We start from the raw sequence: 20649 nt of genomic DNA on the forward strand, positions 1-20649 counted from the left end.
ACAGATCACCCTCCATGACCCAGGACCACCACTCCACCTTTCTGGAGACACTGAAAAGCATGAAGGTCTTACCGAACACCCTGGTATTGGGCAATTTCAATTGCCCTACCATTAACTGGGAAAACTACTAGAGTACAAACTCCCAGGCCCAGTGCTTCCTGGAATTCATCAACTGAAATGCCTTGGATCAGCTGGTAAACTCCCCTACCAGAGGTGAAAACATATTGGATCTGGTCATCACAAACATGGGTGACAGGTGTTCCACACCGGAGGTCAACGCGTCACTGGTTAGATCAGACCATAAACTAATTACTCTGGATGTCCACACCCCACCACCACCCCCAACTAAGGAAACCATAGTAAAAAACTTTCCTAAAGCTAACTTCAACTTACTTAAGACAGAGGCGGTAAGTTTCACAGACCCCACGCTAAAGGATAATGCTGCCCAAGATGCAGAAACCTTTACAAATGCACTCCGTGAGCACCTACAAGGATGCATGGATCGTGCCGTCCCTAGCAAAACCAAGACTCACACTTCTCAGAGAAGGAAACCAGTCTGGTGGACCTCTGCCATAAACAAAGCTATACAATAGAAGGAGGAAACTAGTTCAGAAAAAAAGCAAATCCCAAGAAGGAAAGACATCCCTGATCAGTATCAGTAAGAAACGAAGATCCCTCATAAAATCATCCAAAGCTAACTTCGAAAGAAAAATAGTCATGGATTCAAAAGATAACCACAAAGCCTCCTTTAGCTGTGTTAAGAATCTAAGTGGCAACTCGCAGATATGCACTGAACTAGTGCAACATAGCACAACATATACTGAGCTTGCTGATATTACCAACATCCTGGCAGATAGATTCAGTGCATACTTCAGCCCCCCCCCCCCCAAAAGGACTCACAACAATACCGGAAAAGTGTAGTGTCCCGGAAATCACAGATGCACAGGTGAAAATAGCCCTTTCAGAAGCCAAAAACACAGTGTCAGTGGGGCCAGATGGTGTCCCAGCCTGCGTCTTGCACGAACTACATAAACTAACCCCCCACCTAAATGCACTGTTCAACCTCAGCCTCTCCACAGGCTACGTGCTCATAGAATGGCGCACAGCAATGGCTATTCCACACCACAAAGGAGGGGCCACAACTGACCCTGGTAACTATCGCCCCATAAGCCTGACTAGCCTGGTCTGCAAAGACATTGGGAACCTCCAAACACTTGACTCGACCCAGTTCAGCGTTGTTAAGGGCAGGTTATGCTTACTAAACCTGGTTGACTTTTTCGAGACAGTCATCAAAGCCATAAATGAGGGAAAGGTTGTTCACACAGCCTACCTTGACCTTGCCAAGGCTTTCAGCACCATTCCCCACTCGGGTATTACAGAAAAACTCACCAGCCTGAACATAAACCTCTACGTCACGAGATGGGTTGCCAACTGGCTTACAGACAGAACTCGCACGGTAAGAATAGTGGGCTCCAGGTCCGACTCTAAACCAGTCACAAGTGGTGTCTCACAAGGCTCGGCCCTGGGACCCCTACTGTTCGTCATTTACTTCTCAATAGTACAGGCAAATACAGGAGAACTATGGCTAACCAAGTTCGCCGATTACTGCAAACTGGGAGCTATAATTGACACTCCGGCTGACATGGACATCCTCCAAAATGGCCTTACTGAGACTGACACCTGGTGTCAAAGTCATTGCCTCAAGCAAAATGCCAAAAAATGCATAGTCATCCCGTTTGGGAAAAACAAAACACCCACAAATTACCACATAGGTGGCAGCCCCCTTAATACAGAAGAGGTAATAAGAGATCTGGGGACCCAGGTAGATAGTAATCTCTTCTTTGACAATCATATTGCCAAAGTAGTTAGGAAATTCTTCTATGTGGCCCATCTAATTACTAAAGGGTTTACATCTAGAAATAGATAGTGCCCTTCTATTCATCACTCATCAGACCCATCATAGAGTACAATGCCCCATTTGGGATGTACCTCACAAGACACTTCCAACAGCTAGAGAGACCACAAAAGTACCTCGGCAAGGGGATTACTGGCCTCAAACATATGTCCTATGCAGCCCGACTGAAAAAACTCCGGTTGTACTCAGTGGCATATTGCTTACTCAGAGGTGATCTCTGCCTGACATACAAAGCCATGTCCAACTCAGAATTGATGGGCATGCTCCACCTAATGAAATCCAAGTCACTGTGAGCCACGCGCTCTGGTGAGCTAAACCACACCACAACAATAAATAGAACATGCTGGAGGGATAAATTCCTGTCACAGAGACTCCCCATGCTTTGGAACAAAATTCCAAACTACATTAGGCAGAGCCCCTCACTAACACTCTTCAAGAGAAACCTTGACGAGTGGATGGGTAACAGAAAATACACCCTTGGGGTCACTTCATTTTCTCTGCTTGACAGAGGATCATTTAATTAATCAATGGGGCGGTTAAAGCCGACACAATCTGGCTAGGCTTATAAATGCCCTTGGGTAGATAGCCTAGTACCTACCTATGAACCACCCAGCTAATATTTATCAGTAACTCAAAAGCCCTTAAAAGGGTGTCCAATTATTACTGTGCAATATTATTATCCAACTGGTAAGTGTGACTGAACAGTCAAGGCTTATTAGAGCGATTTGGTACAGTATCACTATATACATGCAATGTACTCTAGAGCTTAAATTAACTCTACATAAAACAGCCACAGTTGAAAGGTTTAAAAATATTTAATAATAATAAAAACACAGGACAATACTTCTTACTACACAGTGCCAGTCAAGAGTTCAGAGATCACATAGAAATACTTAAAATAATACCATAGGAAAGTTCTGACATCACACAGAAAAACACTTAGTCTAATCTTCCTAGCTATTTCTAAGAGAAAACACAGTTCTAAATAACTTACATATAGAACAGGCAGAGTGGTGAGTTGAATGTTTTCAAGACAAATGCTCTGAGCTCTCTGATTCTCTCACTTTAAATTGATAACTCAGAGCTGCTTCACGTGACATCATTCTTCACACTTCTCTGGTGTTCCCAGGCTAACAGAAACTGCATTTACATTTGTTACACCTGGTCAGAAACAAGAGCAGGAAAGGACATTTATACATGCAAATTCTAGCCATTAACTCTGACCTTAAAACAATAGGCAGGATGCCTCCCTTTAGACATATCAGCTCAGAATTTTAACATCAAAGACTGTCATGAAATGCTTGACTTAGCTATTTTACAGCAGAGTGCACTGTTACATTTTTGCAGTTCAATAGCCAATGCAGTCTTTTCACATTTAAGAGAACAAGCCTGTGGCTTACATTAATATTTACAAATGACATCTGGCTAGGCTGGTAGCCTTCGCCTATCTTCACATTGTGGAATAATCCTGCACCAGTTGGCTGACCCACGTATGGTCAGAGGTCAGAGATTTAACTTCTGCTTCCTCTCTACCTTGGAGCTTTGAATTTCTCATTCTGCTGTTGGCTAATTCATATCCCCAGTGAATATTGCAACAGTGTAGTTCCTGTCTCTAGTATGTTATCTCCTCCCTTAATGTGTGAGGGGAACTTTTCATTGTATCAAGTCACCACCTCCTCTTTCCTTTATTTTAATAGCCAGTGCATTTTGTGTGGAATATTACCCTGCCACCTTCTTGGTTTGGTGCTGAACCCCTCTCTGAGCTTACATATGATCCCCTTCTTTGTGTAGATTGGTGCTCCACCTCCATTTCTTTTTCTCTTTGGTATACCAAGGCACCTCTTTGCCTCACTCCCAGTGTCTCATGTTTCTGTGATACCTGCTATGTCTTCCCTCTGTGTTTCTTCTAGAATCTCATGCAGTGCAAACCATGTATTAAATAATCACGTTTTTACTTAATTTTATTGTAAGTTGAAAGGTGGATTTGGAGTCAAGTAATATGTTAATTAAAATTTCACAGATTCAGGCATACTGAAATTAGTTGATTAAGAATTTTTTTTCCTCTGTGTTCAGTGCATGGCTGGAAGAAGAGGATAGTGCCGTAATTGTAAGAGTGAACCAAAGAATAGAAGACATCACTGGCTTAACAGCAAAAACAGCAGAGCTACTACAGGTAAAGTACAATCTGAATGAAAGTTTCAGTTTTATATGACTAAACTGCAGAGATAACAAACAAGACAGCATCAGGTGACAAAATGTTGATTATCACTGGTATATATATAAGTGTTGTCAGGCTGAACACTATTAAGGTAATACATTTTCTTTTGAAATTACATTTTAGGCTTCATTGCCACTGTTGTAGAAAGTTATGCACTTGTTTCCTGAATAGATAGAAAGAGACTTGAAACTGTGTTGCTTAAATGGACTATTCTACTCAAGATACTTTGCTTGGAAGAAAGGAATTCTATAGCAGCTGTACATTTTAAATGGTTGCTACTATGTTTAGTGGATGTACTACAAGGAGACATTGAGGAATATACTGATGTTCTTCGTGTTTCACTGTTGCAGTCCTGACAATTGGACTTTCCTGCCATGAAAGCCCTCAGCCAGTCCGACTACCAGAGAAAATTATTTTGCCTCCCTGGCTGGCAGATGCCTTAATTGACTCGGCATGCTACAGTATAAAGGGAGCCGGCCTGTGTCATCACTTCAGTCTTTTCTTGCTGCCAGAGCCCAAAGCAGACTTCAAGTGCATCAGTCAGTCTGCACCAGAGAGATGTTGTCGTTGGAAAGATAAGTACCCCATTGGGGATCTCTTTTCTTTCTTCTTTGACTCATGTCAGATAAAGTTAATAATTGTCTCCACTATGGTAAACAAATTCCACACAAAGACTTCCACAAACTTTGTGTAACTTTAGTTTCAGACCACAATGTCCCAAATTGTCATTTCTGTGCTAGGTTTAACACTAATACTATTAGGTGCAGAGCAGAGTTTTTAGCTCATTTTCTGAGGCAGGAATCTGTTCAGTCGTGTACTATGTCGTGTACTATGGCATCTCCCAGTAGTTCCAAGCTCAATGTACCTAAGCGCAAAAAAGAAACAAAACCCTAGGTCCACGGACAACACTTACCCACCCCCTGACTCACCTACTAGACTTTTGATTATTGAGGAAGGTGAGGTGCTTTCACAGTCCCCTTTGACCTTTGATTTAGTGACCCAGGCCTTTGTTGAGACCCATTTGGAGTCGGACATACGTTTGGTCCCTTCAGCTTCTGCTGCTCATGTATTCAGCTCCTCAGTTGGGTCTGAGACTGCTCAGCAGGACACGGCTTCTGAGGAGCGACTGCTAACCGGAGACTGTTCTCAAACTAGGCATTTTCCGGTGCATCTGCAGTCTAAAGAGTCAGGCACTAAGGTATATGATGCTGCTAGGCCTTTGACCAAACCCACACCAAAGAAAGGCATTGTGGTAGAGTCTTCGCCTAGGCCTATGGGCTCACACTTTTAGGGACATCAACAGGATTTGATCAAATTGGCTGAAGACCTCATTAACATTGTAAAGTCCAGACAGACTTCAGGGGTGTTCAGGTATGATGCTGCTAGGCCTTTGACCAAACCCACACCAAAGAAAGGCATTGTGGTAGAGTCTTCGCCTAGGCCTATGGGCTCACACTTTTAGGGACATCAACAGGATTTGATCAAATTGGCTGAAGACCTCATTAACATTGTAAAGTCCAGACAGACTTCAGGGGTGTTCAGGTATGATGCTGCTAGGCCTTTGACCAAACCCACACCAAAGAAAGCCATTGTGGTAGAGTCTTCGCCTAGGCCTATGGGCTCACACTTTTAGGGACATCAACAGGATTTGATCAAATTGGCTGAAGACCTCATTAACATTGTAAAGTCCAGACAGACTTCAGGGGATATCACCTCAGGGAAAAAAAAGATACCCTTCCTGAATTCTACCCTGGCCCTCTGCATTCAGAAAAAGTGTCTGATATGGAGGGCTCTGCATCTGAGGAAGGCCATGCTTACACCTCTTATAAGGAATCAGATTCAGAGGAAATTCTCCTCTCTGCCTCTCCACCTAAAGACCTCATCTTTGGAGAGCAAATTCATGCTATGTAACAACATTTCTAGTGGGAAGTAGAATAGCCACAGGCCAAAAAGAGAGTCAGGGAGTTCTTAGTCCTCCTTGAGCACAACCCCCTAGCTATCCCACCTGTACTGGAAGTGGTGGAAGATGTATTTATGGATGCTTCCTTAAATCCTGACTTCCCCCCTCTTGCACCCAGAAAGCCTGACTGGTTTTACAGGGTCCAGGACTCTCATAAATATCTGTTAAAAAAACAAACTGCTGACCCTGAAGTGGTCACACCTGGGCCCAAGACATATGAGACCAGTACCGCTAGGTCCCCTTTACCTACTGACAAAGAAAGTAGGGCTCTTGATAGATTTGGAAAGAAAGTATACACTTCAGCTACTCTCCCGATGAGGGCCCTCAGTTGTCAACTTCATATGATCAAATACCAGCAAGCCATTCTTGACCAACTAAAACAAAAGCTCACTGGCCTAGAGGCTAAAAGCCTTTCTAAGGAAATTTTAGATCTGTGCTATTCCAGTTTTCAAGTGACAAAATACTCCCTTCACTGCTGGTATGATGCCATGGAAGCCTTCTGCAGGGCAGCTGTCACTGGCACAGTGATCAGGAGAGATGCTTGGCTTAGGGAGCAGCCCCTCCGTGATCAAGTAAAAGCTAATCTCCTGGATGCCCCCCTTGACAAAGAGTTCATTTTGGGGGCAAAAGCTGAAGCAGTCCTCAAAAAGATGGAGGACAAAGCAAAATCTATGCAAAATGTAATTTTACAAGTGCAACCCCCAGGTTCAGCAGAAATTTTACAGCCAAGCATTGGTCCTCTCCCACCCAATCTAGGAGCAAACAGAGAAAGCCTCAGAGAGACAGAACTCCTAGGTATAGACCACAGCAACAAAGATCTAGGCAACAAAGATCTAGGCAGTAGACCTCAGACTCGCAGAGATAAGTGAGTTCTAGGAATTATGTAGCAGCTGTACACTTTTAATGGTTACCACTGTGTTTAGTGAATGTACTAGAGTGAGACATTGAGGAGTATACTGTTCTTAGGCCATCCTAGCGTCCCAGCAGGTGCAGAACATTTGGCATTCGGCCAGATCACACCTTTCTTCTTTACTGTCTGGAAGAGAAATTGAAATCGGAAGGAGAGTAACTTGAACCTGCTGTACAAGGTTTTACTGTATGTGCTGCAGTGAACCTTCTTATTTTACTTGCTCTGCAAAGGAAATTGAAAGTGTGAGTTGATTCGGATGGGTTTGTAATGGAATATCAAACTTTGCTGTTCAGGACTCAAAATATCATAAGTGAAACCACAGAAAATTCAAATGCTGCAAGTCCAGCAACTAAGCTAAATAAAAATCTCAAAAAATAAAAAAATAAAATACATTGTTTTTAACCCAGCTTCCCCCAGCATGATAGAGCTTTTCTGTCAAACCCAGTCTCCTATATGTACTAACTGTGCAGTCATGTAAATTCAGAGAAAGGGGGAAATGGTAAAAAATTCATTTTTTTTCCTGGGTTTGGAGACTGCACTAAATGTGTTTGTCAGTAGTACCTCAGCCAGTGTAATTCGGTATCCAGATTACAATTCTGTGTTTAAGTATACATGACAATAAGCATCTACAAAACAGGGAACAACAGCTTGTAATAATACTGATTTAGCAGCGGCTTCCCATGGATTATGGCAATAGGCTGTATCCATTTTTTTTTTTGTTTGTTTTTCTTTTTCTTTCAGAACGACTGCATTGTTTGTAACACTATGCAGTGGTAATGAGGATAGAATGTGTCCCGTTTTTGTTTTGAGACTGTATTAAGTTACTTATTTGAGTACTTAATAAGCTCAGAGCTTTGTGTTTTTCATTTCCTAATCTCTGATGTGGTTGGAGTAATTGCTGGCTATGTGATCCCAGGATCCAGATCTTAACACCGTGTAAGCAAATGGTAACAGGCACATTTTGCTGGTGGTGGTGTTTTTTCCAGTGTGTGAAATTCTGTATACATCTCTCTGATTCTTTTTTTCTCTGAATCTTTATCTCCTTTGTTTGGGAAGTAAAGTCCTTCCATCAGGAATGACAAGAGTGCATGCAGAAGTAGGATCTTCGTTCTGCTGCTTCTGCAGATGTTCTTCATGTTTCACTGTTGCAGTCATTACATTTGGTATATCCTGCTGGCAGGTTGCCCTCAGTCGACCTGAATTCCAAAGTCTTGGGTCCTGCGTCGGTTGCTGTCGCTTCTTCCCTGACGTCAGGTCATCAGGGGTATAAAAGATGCAGCCGACGCCATTTTCTTCAGTCTTTCTTGCCGCGCGGTGCCCGAAGCAGAAGCAGTTCGCAAGTGCAGGTCGGCCGACTCCTGAGATTTTCGTGTTTGAGTTTCAGATCTGAAGTCTTCATTAAAAGCTAAGTACCCCATTGGGGAAACGTTTTTCTTGTTCCAGTCCGATGTCAGAAAAAGTTAATAATTGTATTTCTTGTTGGAAGCAAATACCTCATAAGGACTTTCATTCTTACTTTATTCCTTGCCTAGGCCCTGACCACGACGTTTCTAGTTGTCGGTTTTGTGCTAGATTTAACCAACGCACTATTAAGCATTGGTACGATTTTGCATTAAGCTATTTTGGGCGAAGATTTAATTATACAATGTCATCGGACAGCCATCCGACTACCGCAGTTCACAAAAAAACACAAAGAAATAGAAAAAGACAGGCAACCGAGGTCCAAAACCGACGACGAAGCTTCTCCTAAGCAAGTCGCCGGTTCTCGGTGAGGCACTTTCGCAGCCCCTGACGACTGCTACTTTAGAGTTGCAGGCCGCTACCGACTCACACGTGGAGTCAGCCAGGCCACTGGGAAGTCAAGGTATTGGAGCCTCGGAAATTATTCCCTCAGATGGGTCCAGAGCCACTGAGCAGGCATCGGCTTCTGAGGGTATATTCAGACCTAAACAATTGTATATTAAACCGACTTCAAAGGCAAAGACTTAGACACCTTTAAAGGCAAAGAAACAAGTTCACCAGCCACATGGACAGGCCTCTATGCCTAAAAAACAGATGCTCAAAATGGCCGAAGACTTAATTACCTTGATCATGGGTTCCCATCCCCCTCCTGATAAGAGGCCTAGGCAAGAGACAGACTATGAATCTTCAGATCAGGTTTCCATTTCTTTTGATTCCTCTTCTGATCAGGAATATTCTCTTCCCCCCATGAGGATTCTGATGCTGAAGAATCAATTCCTTCAGCTTCTCCTCCTGAGGACTACTGTTTTGGAGAAACATTGCATACCATGAGGGAGCACTTCCACTGGGAGAGCCAAGATTTTTCAGAATCTAAGAAGAGGCTCAGAAACTTCCTTTTACTTACCTCAACACAGGCCTTTAGCTATTCCACATGTGTTAGACATTGTAGATGATGTGTTCTCAGAGCCTAGTCTGACCCCTGACTCCTTACCTCCAGCTCCTGTTAAGACGGACAGAGACTACAGGGTTTTTGACTCTCATAAATTCCTTTTCAAAAACCCTACTGCAGACCCAGAAACTATTTCTCAGGGTCCCAAAGGGGTCAAGGCTTCCACCGCAAAAAACCCTACCCCCTCTGACAGGGATACTAGGGCACTGGATAGATGGGGAAAAAAGATTTACACATCTGCTACCTTATCTGTAAGGGCCTTAAATTGCCAGTTTCATATACTCAAATATCAGCAATACATCATGTCACTGCTTAAACAGAAAATGATGGTACATTCTGAATGTGCAGAAAACAAAGAAACCCAGGATTTATTGCATGCAGCTGAACAAGTTGGAAAACATACTTTACATTGTGGTTTTGATTCTTTGGAGGCCTCCTGCAGATCCGCTGTTACGGGTTCTGTCATTAGGAGGCATTCTTGGTTAAAGGAACAAACTCTGCCTGATCATGTTAAAGCAAAATTATTAGATGCTCCATTTCAGCACGATACCATGTTTGGTGTTAAAGAAAATGGAGGACAAAGCTAAATCTATGCAAACGGTTAAGGATTTCTTACAGGTACAGCCACCTAGATTTAGCAGACACTGGCCTACAAAGAATTGGTCCTTTCCAGTCTCAGACAGACCTCAAAGGGGCAGATCCAGATGCCCAAGAGGAAGATCACAGCCGCAAGGTTCCTACAGGTCTAAGCAATGGGGTGCTTCTACCTCCAAAGGTGGAGAAGACAAATCACAACCATACAGGAAACAGTCCCAGTGACTTCCCCCTGCCTGCACCAAGCACTTATCGTCTGGCAGCACCCTTAGGGGGCAAACTAGCACTTTTTTTCCTCAAAATTGGCACATTATAATACAGGACAAATGGGTTCCAGATAGTGTCACAAGGCTGCAAGTTTCACTTCCATACCCTGCCAAGGGCAAACGAATGGCCAGACCTGCCAAAAAATCAATGGGCAGAGGCTCAAAAACAAGTTGCAGCTCTCATGGACATGAGGGCTGTTCAACAAGTGCCACAGCAAGAGCAGGGACAAGGATTTTACTCAAGACTGTTCTTGGTACCCAGAAATTACAAAGCATGGAGACCAATACTGGACCTATCTATTCTAAACACTTTTCTGGATATACCAAAATTCAAGATGTTGACCTTGCAGCAGCTTCTGCCCATGCTGGGCAGCTAGGCTTGGCTCGTGACTTTAGACCTAAAAGAGACATATCTGCATGTCCCAGTCAGACAATCATGCAGACGATACCTCAGATTCAAGGCTGACTCAAAGCATTATCAATTCTCTGCACTGCCCTTTGGCTTATCTACTGCGCCCAGGGTCTTCACAAAGTGCCTGGCACCAGTAATTGCTTACTGCAGACAGAGGAATATAAATATATCCTTACTTGGACGACTGCCTCATACAAGCAGAGAACAAGGACATTCTACCTCAGCATGTGACATTTGTGCAAAGATTTTAACATGCCTAGGGTACACAGTCAACAAAAAGAAATCAAAACTAGTACCCTCTCAAGAGATAGTATTCATGGGTGCAAGCTTAAATACAACTGCCCAGATGGCTTAACTCACTCCAGACAAACAAAGGCAACAGACTACCTATTGCAAGGAAATGGCAACAAAGGCCCAGTTATCTGAAGGAAAAATTCTGCAGGCTTTGGGTTTCATGGCATCCTGCATCTTACTAATTCCATATGCAAGGCTGCATATGAGAAAAATTCAATGGTACCTAAAATGTGTCTGGACACAACATTGTTACAGCTTGGAAACAATGATTACTCTCATTCCCTGCCTGCAAAAGGAGTTTCGATGGTGAGCAAAGGCTCGTCTCCAAAACAAGGGACAGCCATTCTCACTAGCCCACCCAGGCAGAGCCTAACGACAGATGCATCAGATTATGCCTTGGGGGCACACATGGCAGGAAGAGGCATTCAGGGCACCTGGTCCACAAACCAAAAGCATCTACATATCAATCAAAAAGAGATGCTAGCTGTTCAAAATGCCTTGACAGCCTTCAAGGACCTACTTCATCCGGGACAACTACTGATAAAGACAGACAACACCATGGTCATGTGGTACATAAGCAGGGGGGCACTCATTCTTACCCCCTTTGCAGACTAGCCATGGCTTTATGGGACACAGCATTGACTTACCAAGTTCATCTGCAGGCACAATTCCTGCCAGGAAAGGAAAATACTCTGGCAGACGAACTAAGCAGAAACCTCATGGATCCCCACGAGTGGCACCTGGATCCACAAGTCTTCAGCATGATAACAAAGAAATGGGGATGCCCGGACGTAGACCTATTTGCCTCCCCTCACAACAATCAACTAAAAAAATTCTGCACAAGGACTTATCACAGACAAGCTTGGAAAGCGGACGCCTTATCTTTCAGCTGGACAAACCTATCTGTATATGCCTTTCCTCCACTGACTCTCCTCCCCAAGGTACTCCTAAAGGTCAGACAGGAGAAACCAAAAATGATTCTGATTGCCCCAGACTGGCCACGCCAGTACTGGTATCCGAGCTTAAGGAACTTGTCCCAATGCCCAGCCTGGACCTTACCTCAAATACCTCATCTACTGTCCCAGCAAAACAATCAGATTCTGCACAGCCAACTCAGGACCCTAAACCTGGCAGCATGGCGGATAATGTAGCCATACAAACCACACCTCTCAGTAAAGCTGTGATGGATGTCATTTTAGAAGCCAGAAGGCCTAGTACTAGAAAATCCTATGCTGGGAAATGGAAGAGATTTTGTGCTTGGAACCAAGCTCAAGGAACTGATACAGCTGTCCCAAATATTCCTCAGATTTTGCAATACTTAACTGAGATGCTGGACAAAGGCCTATATTTTTCATCAATTAATATCCATGCCTCTGCCATTTCGGCTCATTACAATACAGAGCCACCACTCTTTTCTCATCATTTATTAAGGCAGTACCTCAGAGGAGCCAAAAACTTAAGGCCTCCAAGGAGAATGCCAGTACCTGCATGGGACCTCAATTATGTCTTCGAAAAACTCACCTAACTTCCTTTTGAGCCAGCTGCTACTGCGGATATAAAGTTCTTGTCTTGGAAAACAGCTCTGCTCCTAGCAATAATTTCTGCAGAACAAGTTTCAGAGCTACAGGCTCTCATGGCTGTGGAACCCTTTATCATATTTTACCCAGACAGGGCCTCTCTGAGAACAAACCCTACATTTATGTCTAAGGTGGTATCCAGTGTAGCCCTTGACCAAACTATTCATTTGCCAACTTTTTATCCAAATCCACAGAACAAGGGGGAGAAATTTCTGCATTCTTTGGACGTACACAGACAACTTAGATTCTACTTGGACAAAACTAAAGTTTTCAGAAAGACAGAACAATTACTAGTGGCATATGCCGCAGCATCACAAGGAAAGGCTATCTCCAAGCAGACTGTTTCAAAGTGGATAGGTCACTGCATTCATTTCTGCTACTCACAGCATGGCAAACCAGTGCCTAAGGGCATTAGGCCATATTCAACCAGAGCTGCAGCCACATCTGCAGCTTTTCTCAGGGGAGTACCAACCAAAGATGTTTTCAGTGCATACCTTTACAAAACATTACAATCTGCCTCTTTACTCTAAATCCAGGGCAGGCTTTGCCACTGCTGTTCTGCAGGGCCTCGTAGCCACTCCTAATGCTGTTTAGCTCCAGCCCCCCAACCATAGCTTTGGGACTCAACCCAAATGTAATGACTGCAATAGTGAAACACGAAGAACATAGTACAGTTGTGTACACTTACCATAAATGTAGATGTTCGAGTGTATTCACTGTTGCAGTCCAGGTTACCCTCCCGCCACCCCCCTTATTTTTGCTGGAACTTATCTTTACTTCTCTAATCTTTACAACTTATGTGGTCTATTTGCTTATAGATGAAGGTAAAGCTTATTTTGGTGCATGTATATTTTATTTACATATTTTTAGCCTACCCTTTTGGGGGCACCTGACATCTAGGGAAAGAAAAACTGAAGAAAATGGCATCGGCTGCATCTTTTATACCCCTGACGTCAGGGAAGAAGCGACAGCAACCGATGCAGGACCCAAGACCTTGGAATTCAGGCCGACTGAGGGCAACCTGCCAGCAGGATAACCCAAATGACTGCAACAGTGAATACACTCGAGCATCTACATTTATGGTAAGTGTACACAACTGTACTTTATCCTAATGTGTGTGTCACTGAAAAGTTCTCATTTATCATGCATATGAATCATAGACCTACCGTATGTATCAGTGGTTACCAGATCACAAGTCAGGACCACCACAGGAGCTGCCTTATCTGCCTCAGGCCAGAACACAGCTTAAGTTGCTGTTAAAAAGTGTCTGATTTAACTTTACAACCCTTCTGCACAGAAGAGAGGGAGGGAGTGCTGAATGTATCCTCCCTCTCTTTCTCTCTGTTGTCCGATGTTCATCGTGTTACCCTGCTGCAGTCATCACACTTGGGTTATCCTGTCGTCAGGCGGTCCCGCAGTCGGCCGGAATTCCAAAGTCTTGGTCCGGCATCGGTTGTTGTCGCTTCTTCCCTGACGTCAGTGCGCCAGGGGTATATATAATGCATCCAACGCCATTTTCTTCAGTCTTTCTTGCCGCACGGTGCCCGAAGCAGAAGCAGTTTGCAAGTGCCGGTCGGCCGACTCCTGAGATTTTCGAAGTCGAATTTCAGATCCGAAGTCTTCAATAAAGCTAAGTACCCCGTTGGGGAAACTTTTCTTGCCTCAGACCGATGTCAGAAAAAGTTAACAATTGTATTTCTTGTGGGAAGCAAATACCTCATAAGGATTTTCATTCTTACTGCATACCTTGCCTAGGCCCAGACCACGACGTCACTAGTTGTCGTTTTTGTGCTAGGTTTAATAAGTGTACTATAAAAAGACGCTTTGATTTCGCACGACACTACTTCGGTAGAAAATTCAACTACACTATGCCGTCGGAGCAACAGACTACCGGCGTGCACAAAAAACGCAAGGATAAGGACAGGCAGCCTAGACCCAAGCCAGACTCCAAGGCCTCGGCTGGTCCGGTCTCCGGTTCACTTGTCTTCAGTGAGGCTCCGATGCAGCCCCTAACTACCGCAGATCTGGAACCCGAGACCACTTCGGAACTTTTGGCTGAAAGTACTAGGCCGACGCAGCCTTTTTGTGTAGGCCCTACTGACGACACTGTTGAAAAAGATGTCGGTCCTGCAGAAACACCTTTGGTTTCTGAAGGCATCTTCAGACCGACGACGCTCACCATAAAAATGTATCCTAAGACTAAGACTCCTATTAAACCTAAAAAGACTGCACTTCAGTCCCTTGTTCAAGGCCCCATGCCTAAGAAACAGATGCTCAAAATGGCTGAAGATTTGATCTCTTTAATCAGGAGTTCCCAACCCCCTCCCGACAAAAGGCCTAGACAAGAGGAAGATTATGCCTCCTCTGAACAAGTGTCCATTTCCTCAGGCTCCTCTGAGGACCAAGATTATTCCTTCTCCCCTTATGAAGATTCTGATGCTGAGGATTCTATTCCCTCAGCTTCTCCTCCTGAAGACTATTCCTTTGGGGAAACTTTACACACTGAGGGAACATTTTCACTGGGAAGGTCAGGACTACTCTGACTCAAAGAAAAGGCTCAGAGAGTTTCTTTTACTCCCCCAGCACAGACCACTTGCCATCCCCCCAGTTTTAGACATTGTGGATGATGTTTACTTAGAATCCAGTTTGAACCCAGATTCTCTGCCTCCTGCTCCGGCCAAACCTGACAGATACTATAGAGTACCTGATTCCCACAAATTTCTTTATAAAAGTCCTGTTGCTGATCCAGAGACTATCTCCCAGGGTCCAAAAGGGGCTAAGGCTTCTATGGCAAAAAATCCTGTACCCTCTGAAAGGGATTCCAGAGCACTAGACAAGTGGGGGGAAAAGGTTTACACCTGAGCCACTCTAGCTATGAGGGCACTAAACTGCCAGTTTCACATGCTAAAATATCAGCAATTTCTAATGTGTCAGTTAAAACAAAAATGAGCACACTCCCGCAACAGTCTGAATTGAAAGAAATGCAGGATCTGTTGCATGCAACTGAACAGGTGGGTAAACATACTTTACAATGTGGGTTTGATTCTTTGGAGGCTTCCTGCAGAGCAGCTGTCACTGGGTCTGTTATACGTAGGCATGCTTGGTTAAAGGAACAAACTCTGCCTAATCATGTTAAAGCAAAGCTTTTAGATGCGCCCTTACAGCAGGATGTTCTTTTTGGAGTTAAAGCAGAAGAAGTCTTAAAGAAAATGGAGGATAAGGCAAAATCTATGCAGACAGTCAAAGATTTCCTACAGGTACAGCCCCCTCGCTTCAGCAGAAATTGGCCAACAAAAAATTGGTCCTTTCCAGCTACTGACAGACCACAGAGGGGTAAATACAGACGTCCAAGAGGTAGAGGACAACCACAAGCCCAGTACAAACCTCGACAATGGAGCACTGCAACACAGAAGGGAGGAGAGGACAGGTCCCAAACTACCAGAAGGCAAACTCAATGACTTGCACCTCATATGGCCATGCAACACTCTCTTGGCAGCCCCCTTGGGAGGAAAACTCGCACTTTTTTCAGACAATTGGCACATTGTCACAAAGGACAAATGGGTCTTAGACATAATTTCATGAGGATACAGATTCCATTTTCACACCTTGCCAATGAAAAGAGGGATGCCAAACCTGCCACAAAATCAATGGGCAGAGGCACAAAGACAAATTACAGCTCTCATGGACATGAAAGCCATTCATCTGGTACCTACTTGAGAGCAAGGCCAAGGATTTTACTCAAGACTCTTTCTAGTTCCCAGAAAGGACAATGCCTGGAGACCAATTCTGGACCTTTCAATTCTAAACACCTTCTTACAAGTACCCAAATTCAAGATACTAACACTACAGCAGCTTCTTCCCATGTTGGGCAAGAAAGCATGGCTAGTAACGTTGGACCTCAAGGAGGCATACCTGCATGTCCCTATCAGACAAAGTTGCAGAAGATACCTCCGTTTCATTGCAGGTTCAACCCATTACCAATTCTCTGCACTGCCCTTTGGCTTATCTACTGCACCCAGGGTCTTCACAAAATGCCTGGCACCAGTAATTGCATACTGCAGACAAAGAGGAATTCAAATATACCCATACCTGGATGACTGCCTCATCCAAGCAGAAAGCAAGGACACCCTCTTACAACATCTGGCTTTTGTAAAACATCTAAGTTGCCTGGGGTATACAGTAAACGAAAAGAAATCAAAACTAGTACCCTCACAAAATATGACATTCCTGGGTGCCAGCTTGAATACAACGGCCCAGAAGGCTTATCTGACGCCAGACAAACAACTACAACTGACTCAGTATTTCAAAACAATGGCAACAAAGACCCAGCTACCTGCAAGAAAAATTCTGCAGGCCTTGGGCTTCATGGCATCTTGCATACTACTAATACCATTTGCAAAGCTGCATATGAGGAAATTACAGTGGTACCTAAAAAGCGTATGGTCTCAACACAGCCACAGCTTGGACACAATGATATCTCTCATTCCCTGCCTACAACAGGAGTTTCTATGGTGGTCACTGGCTTGTCACCTCAACAAGGGTCAGCCTTTCACCTTGCCCCCGGCCAGGCAAACTATGACAACAGATGCATCAGACTACGCCTGGGGGGCACACATGGCAGGACAGTGCGTTCAAGGCGTATGGACTGCAGATCAAAGGAATCTGCACATCAATCAAAAAGAGATGCTAGCTGTACAGAATGCTCTGACAGCCTTCAAGAATCTATTACATCCAGGACAATTTACAATAAGGATGGACAACACCACAGTAATGTGGTACATAAACAAACAAGGGGGTACACACTTCTACCCTCTATGCAGGCAAGCAATGACCTTGTGGAACACAGCTCTGGCTTACCACGTTCAGTTACAAGCTCAATTCCTGCCAGGAAAAAAGAACACATTAGCAGACTACCTCAGCAGAAACCTCATGGATCCCCACGAGTGGAAACTGGATCCACAAGTATTTGCAATGATAACTCAAAAATGGGGCCTTCCAGACATAGACCTGTTTGCCAGTCCTCAAAACTATCAACTAACAAAATTTTGTACAAGGACACTTCACCATCAAGCTTGGAAAGTGGACGCACTCTCATTCAGTTGGAAAAACCTGACAGTATATGCCTTCCCTCCATTGCCTCTCCTCACAAAGGTGCTTCTAAAAGTCAGAAAGTAGAGACCACGACTGATACTCATAGCCCCAATCTGGCCACGCCAGCACTGGTACCCACTTTTGAAGAATATGGCCCAGGGCCCACCTTGGATTTTACCACAAATTGCCCATTTGCTCACACGGCAAAACAATCAGATTCTTCACAGCCAGCTAAAAACCTTAAATCTGGCTGCATGGCATATCACCTAAACATTCAGCCAGCTCCTCTTTCCCAAGCAGTTATGGATGTTATTCTGGTAGCTAGGAGGCCCAGCACCAGGAAGGCCTATTCGGACAAATGTCAAAGGTTTTGTGCCTGGAACCAAGCTAAAGGCCAAAACACACTTCAGCCTCACATGCCTCAGATTCTACAGTATTTAACTGAGATGTTGCACAAAGGACTTTTTTTCCTCCATTAAAATCCATGCATCAGCTATTTCAGCCTACTACAACATGGAACCACCCTTATTTTCACATCCACTTCTAAGGCAGCCCCTCAGAGGGGCAAAAAACATTAGGCCCCCCAGGAGAGCACCTACACCAACATGGGACCTAAATTTTGTTCTGGAAAAACTTACACTGCCTCCCTTTGAACCAGCTTTTTCTACAGATCTGCAGATCCTATCATGGAAGACTGCCCTGCTGTTAGCAATAACTTCAGCTAGAAGAGTCTCAGAGTTGCAGGCACTAATGGCAGTGGAACCTTTCCTCATTTTCCATCAAGACAGAGTTTCTCTACGTACTAATCCTTCCTTCATGCCTAAGGTGGTTTCCAGTGTGTCTTTAAATCAAGCCATTCACTTACCCACCTTCTTCCCAAACCCACAGAACAAAGGAGAAAGACTCCTGCATTCCTTGGACAATCACAGGCAACTTTGTTGCTACTTGGATAAAACTAAGGCTTTCAGAAAATCTGACCAGCTCTTTGTATCCTATGCTACAGCTACATAAGGGAAGGCTATATCAAAACAAACCATTTCCAAATGGATAGGACATTGCATTCGTTTTTGCTATACCCATCATGGAAAACCAGTTCCTGCTACCATTAGGCCCCACTCTACCAGGGCAACAGCTACATCTACAGCCTTCCTCAGGGGGGTTCCAACCAAGGAGATTTTGGAAGCTGCAACTTTGAGTTCAGTACACACCTTTACCAAACACTATCACTTACCACTTTACTCTAAGACTAGGACTGGCTTCGCCACTGCAGTTCTGCAGGGCCTTCTAGCCTCCTCTAACCCTCTATAGCTCCTCCACCCATCCATAGCTTTGGGATTCTCCCCAAGTGTGATGACTGCAGCAGGGTAACATGATGAACATAGTACAGTTTTGTACCTACCATAAATGTAGATGTTCGAGTGTTCACCCTGCTGCAGTCCAGGTTACCCTCCCTCCATCCCCTCTGATCTAACTGGCTAAATCTCTACAATACCTTCCTGATGTATTTGCTTATAGCTGGAGGGATTTTGTGTTTGTGCAAATATTACTTAATTTGGTACTAATTATTGACCACCTTTTTGGGGGCACCTGACATATGGGGCAAGAAAAACTGAAGAAAATGGCATCGGATGCATTATATATACCCCTGGCGCACTGACGTCAGGGAAAAAGCGACAGCAACCGACGCCGGTCCAAGACTTTGGAATTCCGGCCGACTGCAGGACCACCTGACGACAGGATAACCCAAATGTGATGACTGCAGCAGGGTGAACTCTCAAACATCTACATTTATGGTAGGTACAAAACTATACTTTCCGGCGTAATAGAACTAACACAAGAAACTACTGTCGCATAAACCTGACCTCATTAAGAGGGAAAGTCATGAAGAAAATAGAGGGGAAAGGCTAGTTGTTCTGGGAAAACAGCATACTGCTAGGTAAGTACTAACATTGGCCTGTGCAAAACTGTCCATGTTAGCTCAGCCGGAGTAATTTTTATGACTGAGTTATGCTGGATGTATGAACCTCTGAGTACAGCTATATATCTTATTGTCAGTAAAGACTCAGACTTCTCCCTTACAAGAGACTAGTGAAGCTGTCAAAATGGGTAAAAAGGTGGCTGTGAGACACTAAGCAAAGAGTAGTAGTTAGGAGGACCATTTCATAATGAAGTTACAGTATTAGTTGTATTGCCATGATTATCGCTGTTTAACTTTTTTATCAAATACATTAGAAGAAGCACCAAAATCAAGATCAGCCTGTGTGTGAAAATTGGATAGAGGGAACAGTGGAAGGAATGAGGAATAAACCCTTGCAAAGAGACATGAAGAGACTGGCACAGTGGGATGGAAAGATACATCTAGGTCTTTATGTAGAAAGAGTGTAAAGTACATCTTCTGGGTACTAAGAGTTCCACTGTAGAATTCCATTTGGGAGGAGTGAACCTGTAGTACAGATCAGAAAAACGACATTGGTGTGGTGGTATGAAAAAGAGAAGCTCTAGATGCAAACTGAGAAAGTTGCGGCAAAGGTCAGTAAGATGCCAGTATCCTTAGGAATCTAGACACCTGAAGCAGTAAGATTATAGTATCTCTCTGTAGGTCCCTGGTAATGCTGTAACTGGAGTACTGTGTTTGATTCTGGTGCTGTAACAGAAGTAAGGATATTAAACTGGTCAAGAAGTTACATGAAAAGGCTGCTAGGGTTATAAAGTGGAGGATATGATGTATGCTGAGAGATTTTGAGATGTAAATCTGATGTTCGTCGTGCATACAGCTGCAGTCATAACAGATGGGTTATCCTGCCGTCAGACGGGTCCTCGGTCGGCCGAATTCCAAAGTCTAGGTCCGGCTTCGGTTGTCGTCGCTTCTTCCCTGACGTCAGTGCGGCAGGGGTATAAAAGAGGCAGCCGACGCCATTTTCTTCAGTCTTTCTTGCCGCGCGGTGCCCGAAACAGAAGCAGTTCGCAAGTGCCGGTCGGCCAGCTCCTGAGATTTACGAGAG

At 44.1% G+C, this 20649-nt stretch overlaps 1 protein-coding gene across 5 annotated transcripts in view; it reads left to right on the plus strand.

The window, feature by feature from the left end:
* Positions 1-20649, plus strand: part of P4HA2 (prolyl 4-hydroxylase subunit alpha 2) — a 1028898-nt gene that overhangs the window by 764240 nt on the left and 244009 nt on the right. For all 5 annotated transcript variants that reach the window (XM_044069196.1, XM_044069194.1, XM_044069197.1 and 2 more), the window contains one exon: positions 3989-4088. In XM_044069196.1, coding sequence (XP_043925131.1) covers positions 3989-4088 — 100 coding nt within the window. The remainder of the gene's footprint in view (positions 1-3988; positions 4089-20649) is intronic.

The sequence above is a fragment of the Protopterus annectens genome, chromosome 4.part0, assembly GCF_019279795.1.
Source record: "Protopterus annectens isolate FY-2018-M chromosome 4.part0, PAN1.0, whole genome shotgun sequence".
NCBI classification, from domain to species: domain Eukaryota; kingdom Metazoa; phylum Chordata; order Ceratodontiformes; family Protopteridae; genus Protopterus; species Protopterus annectens.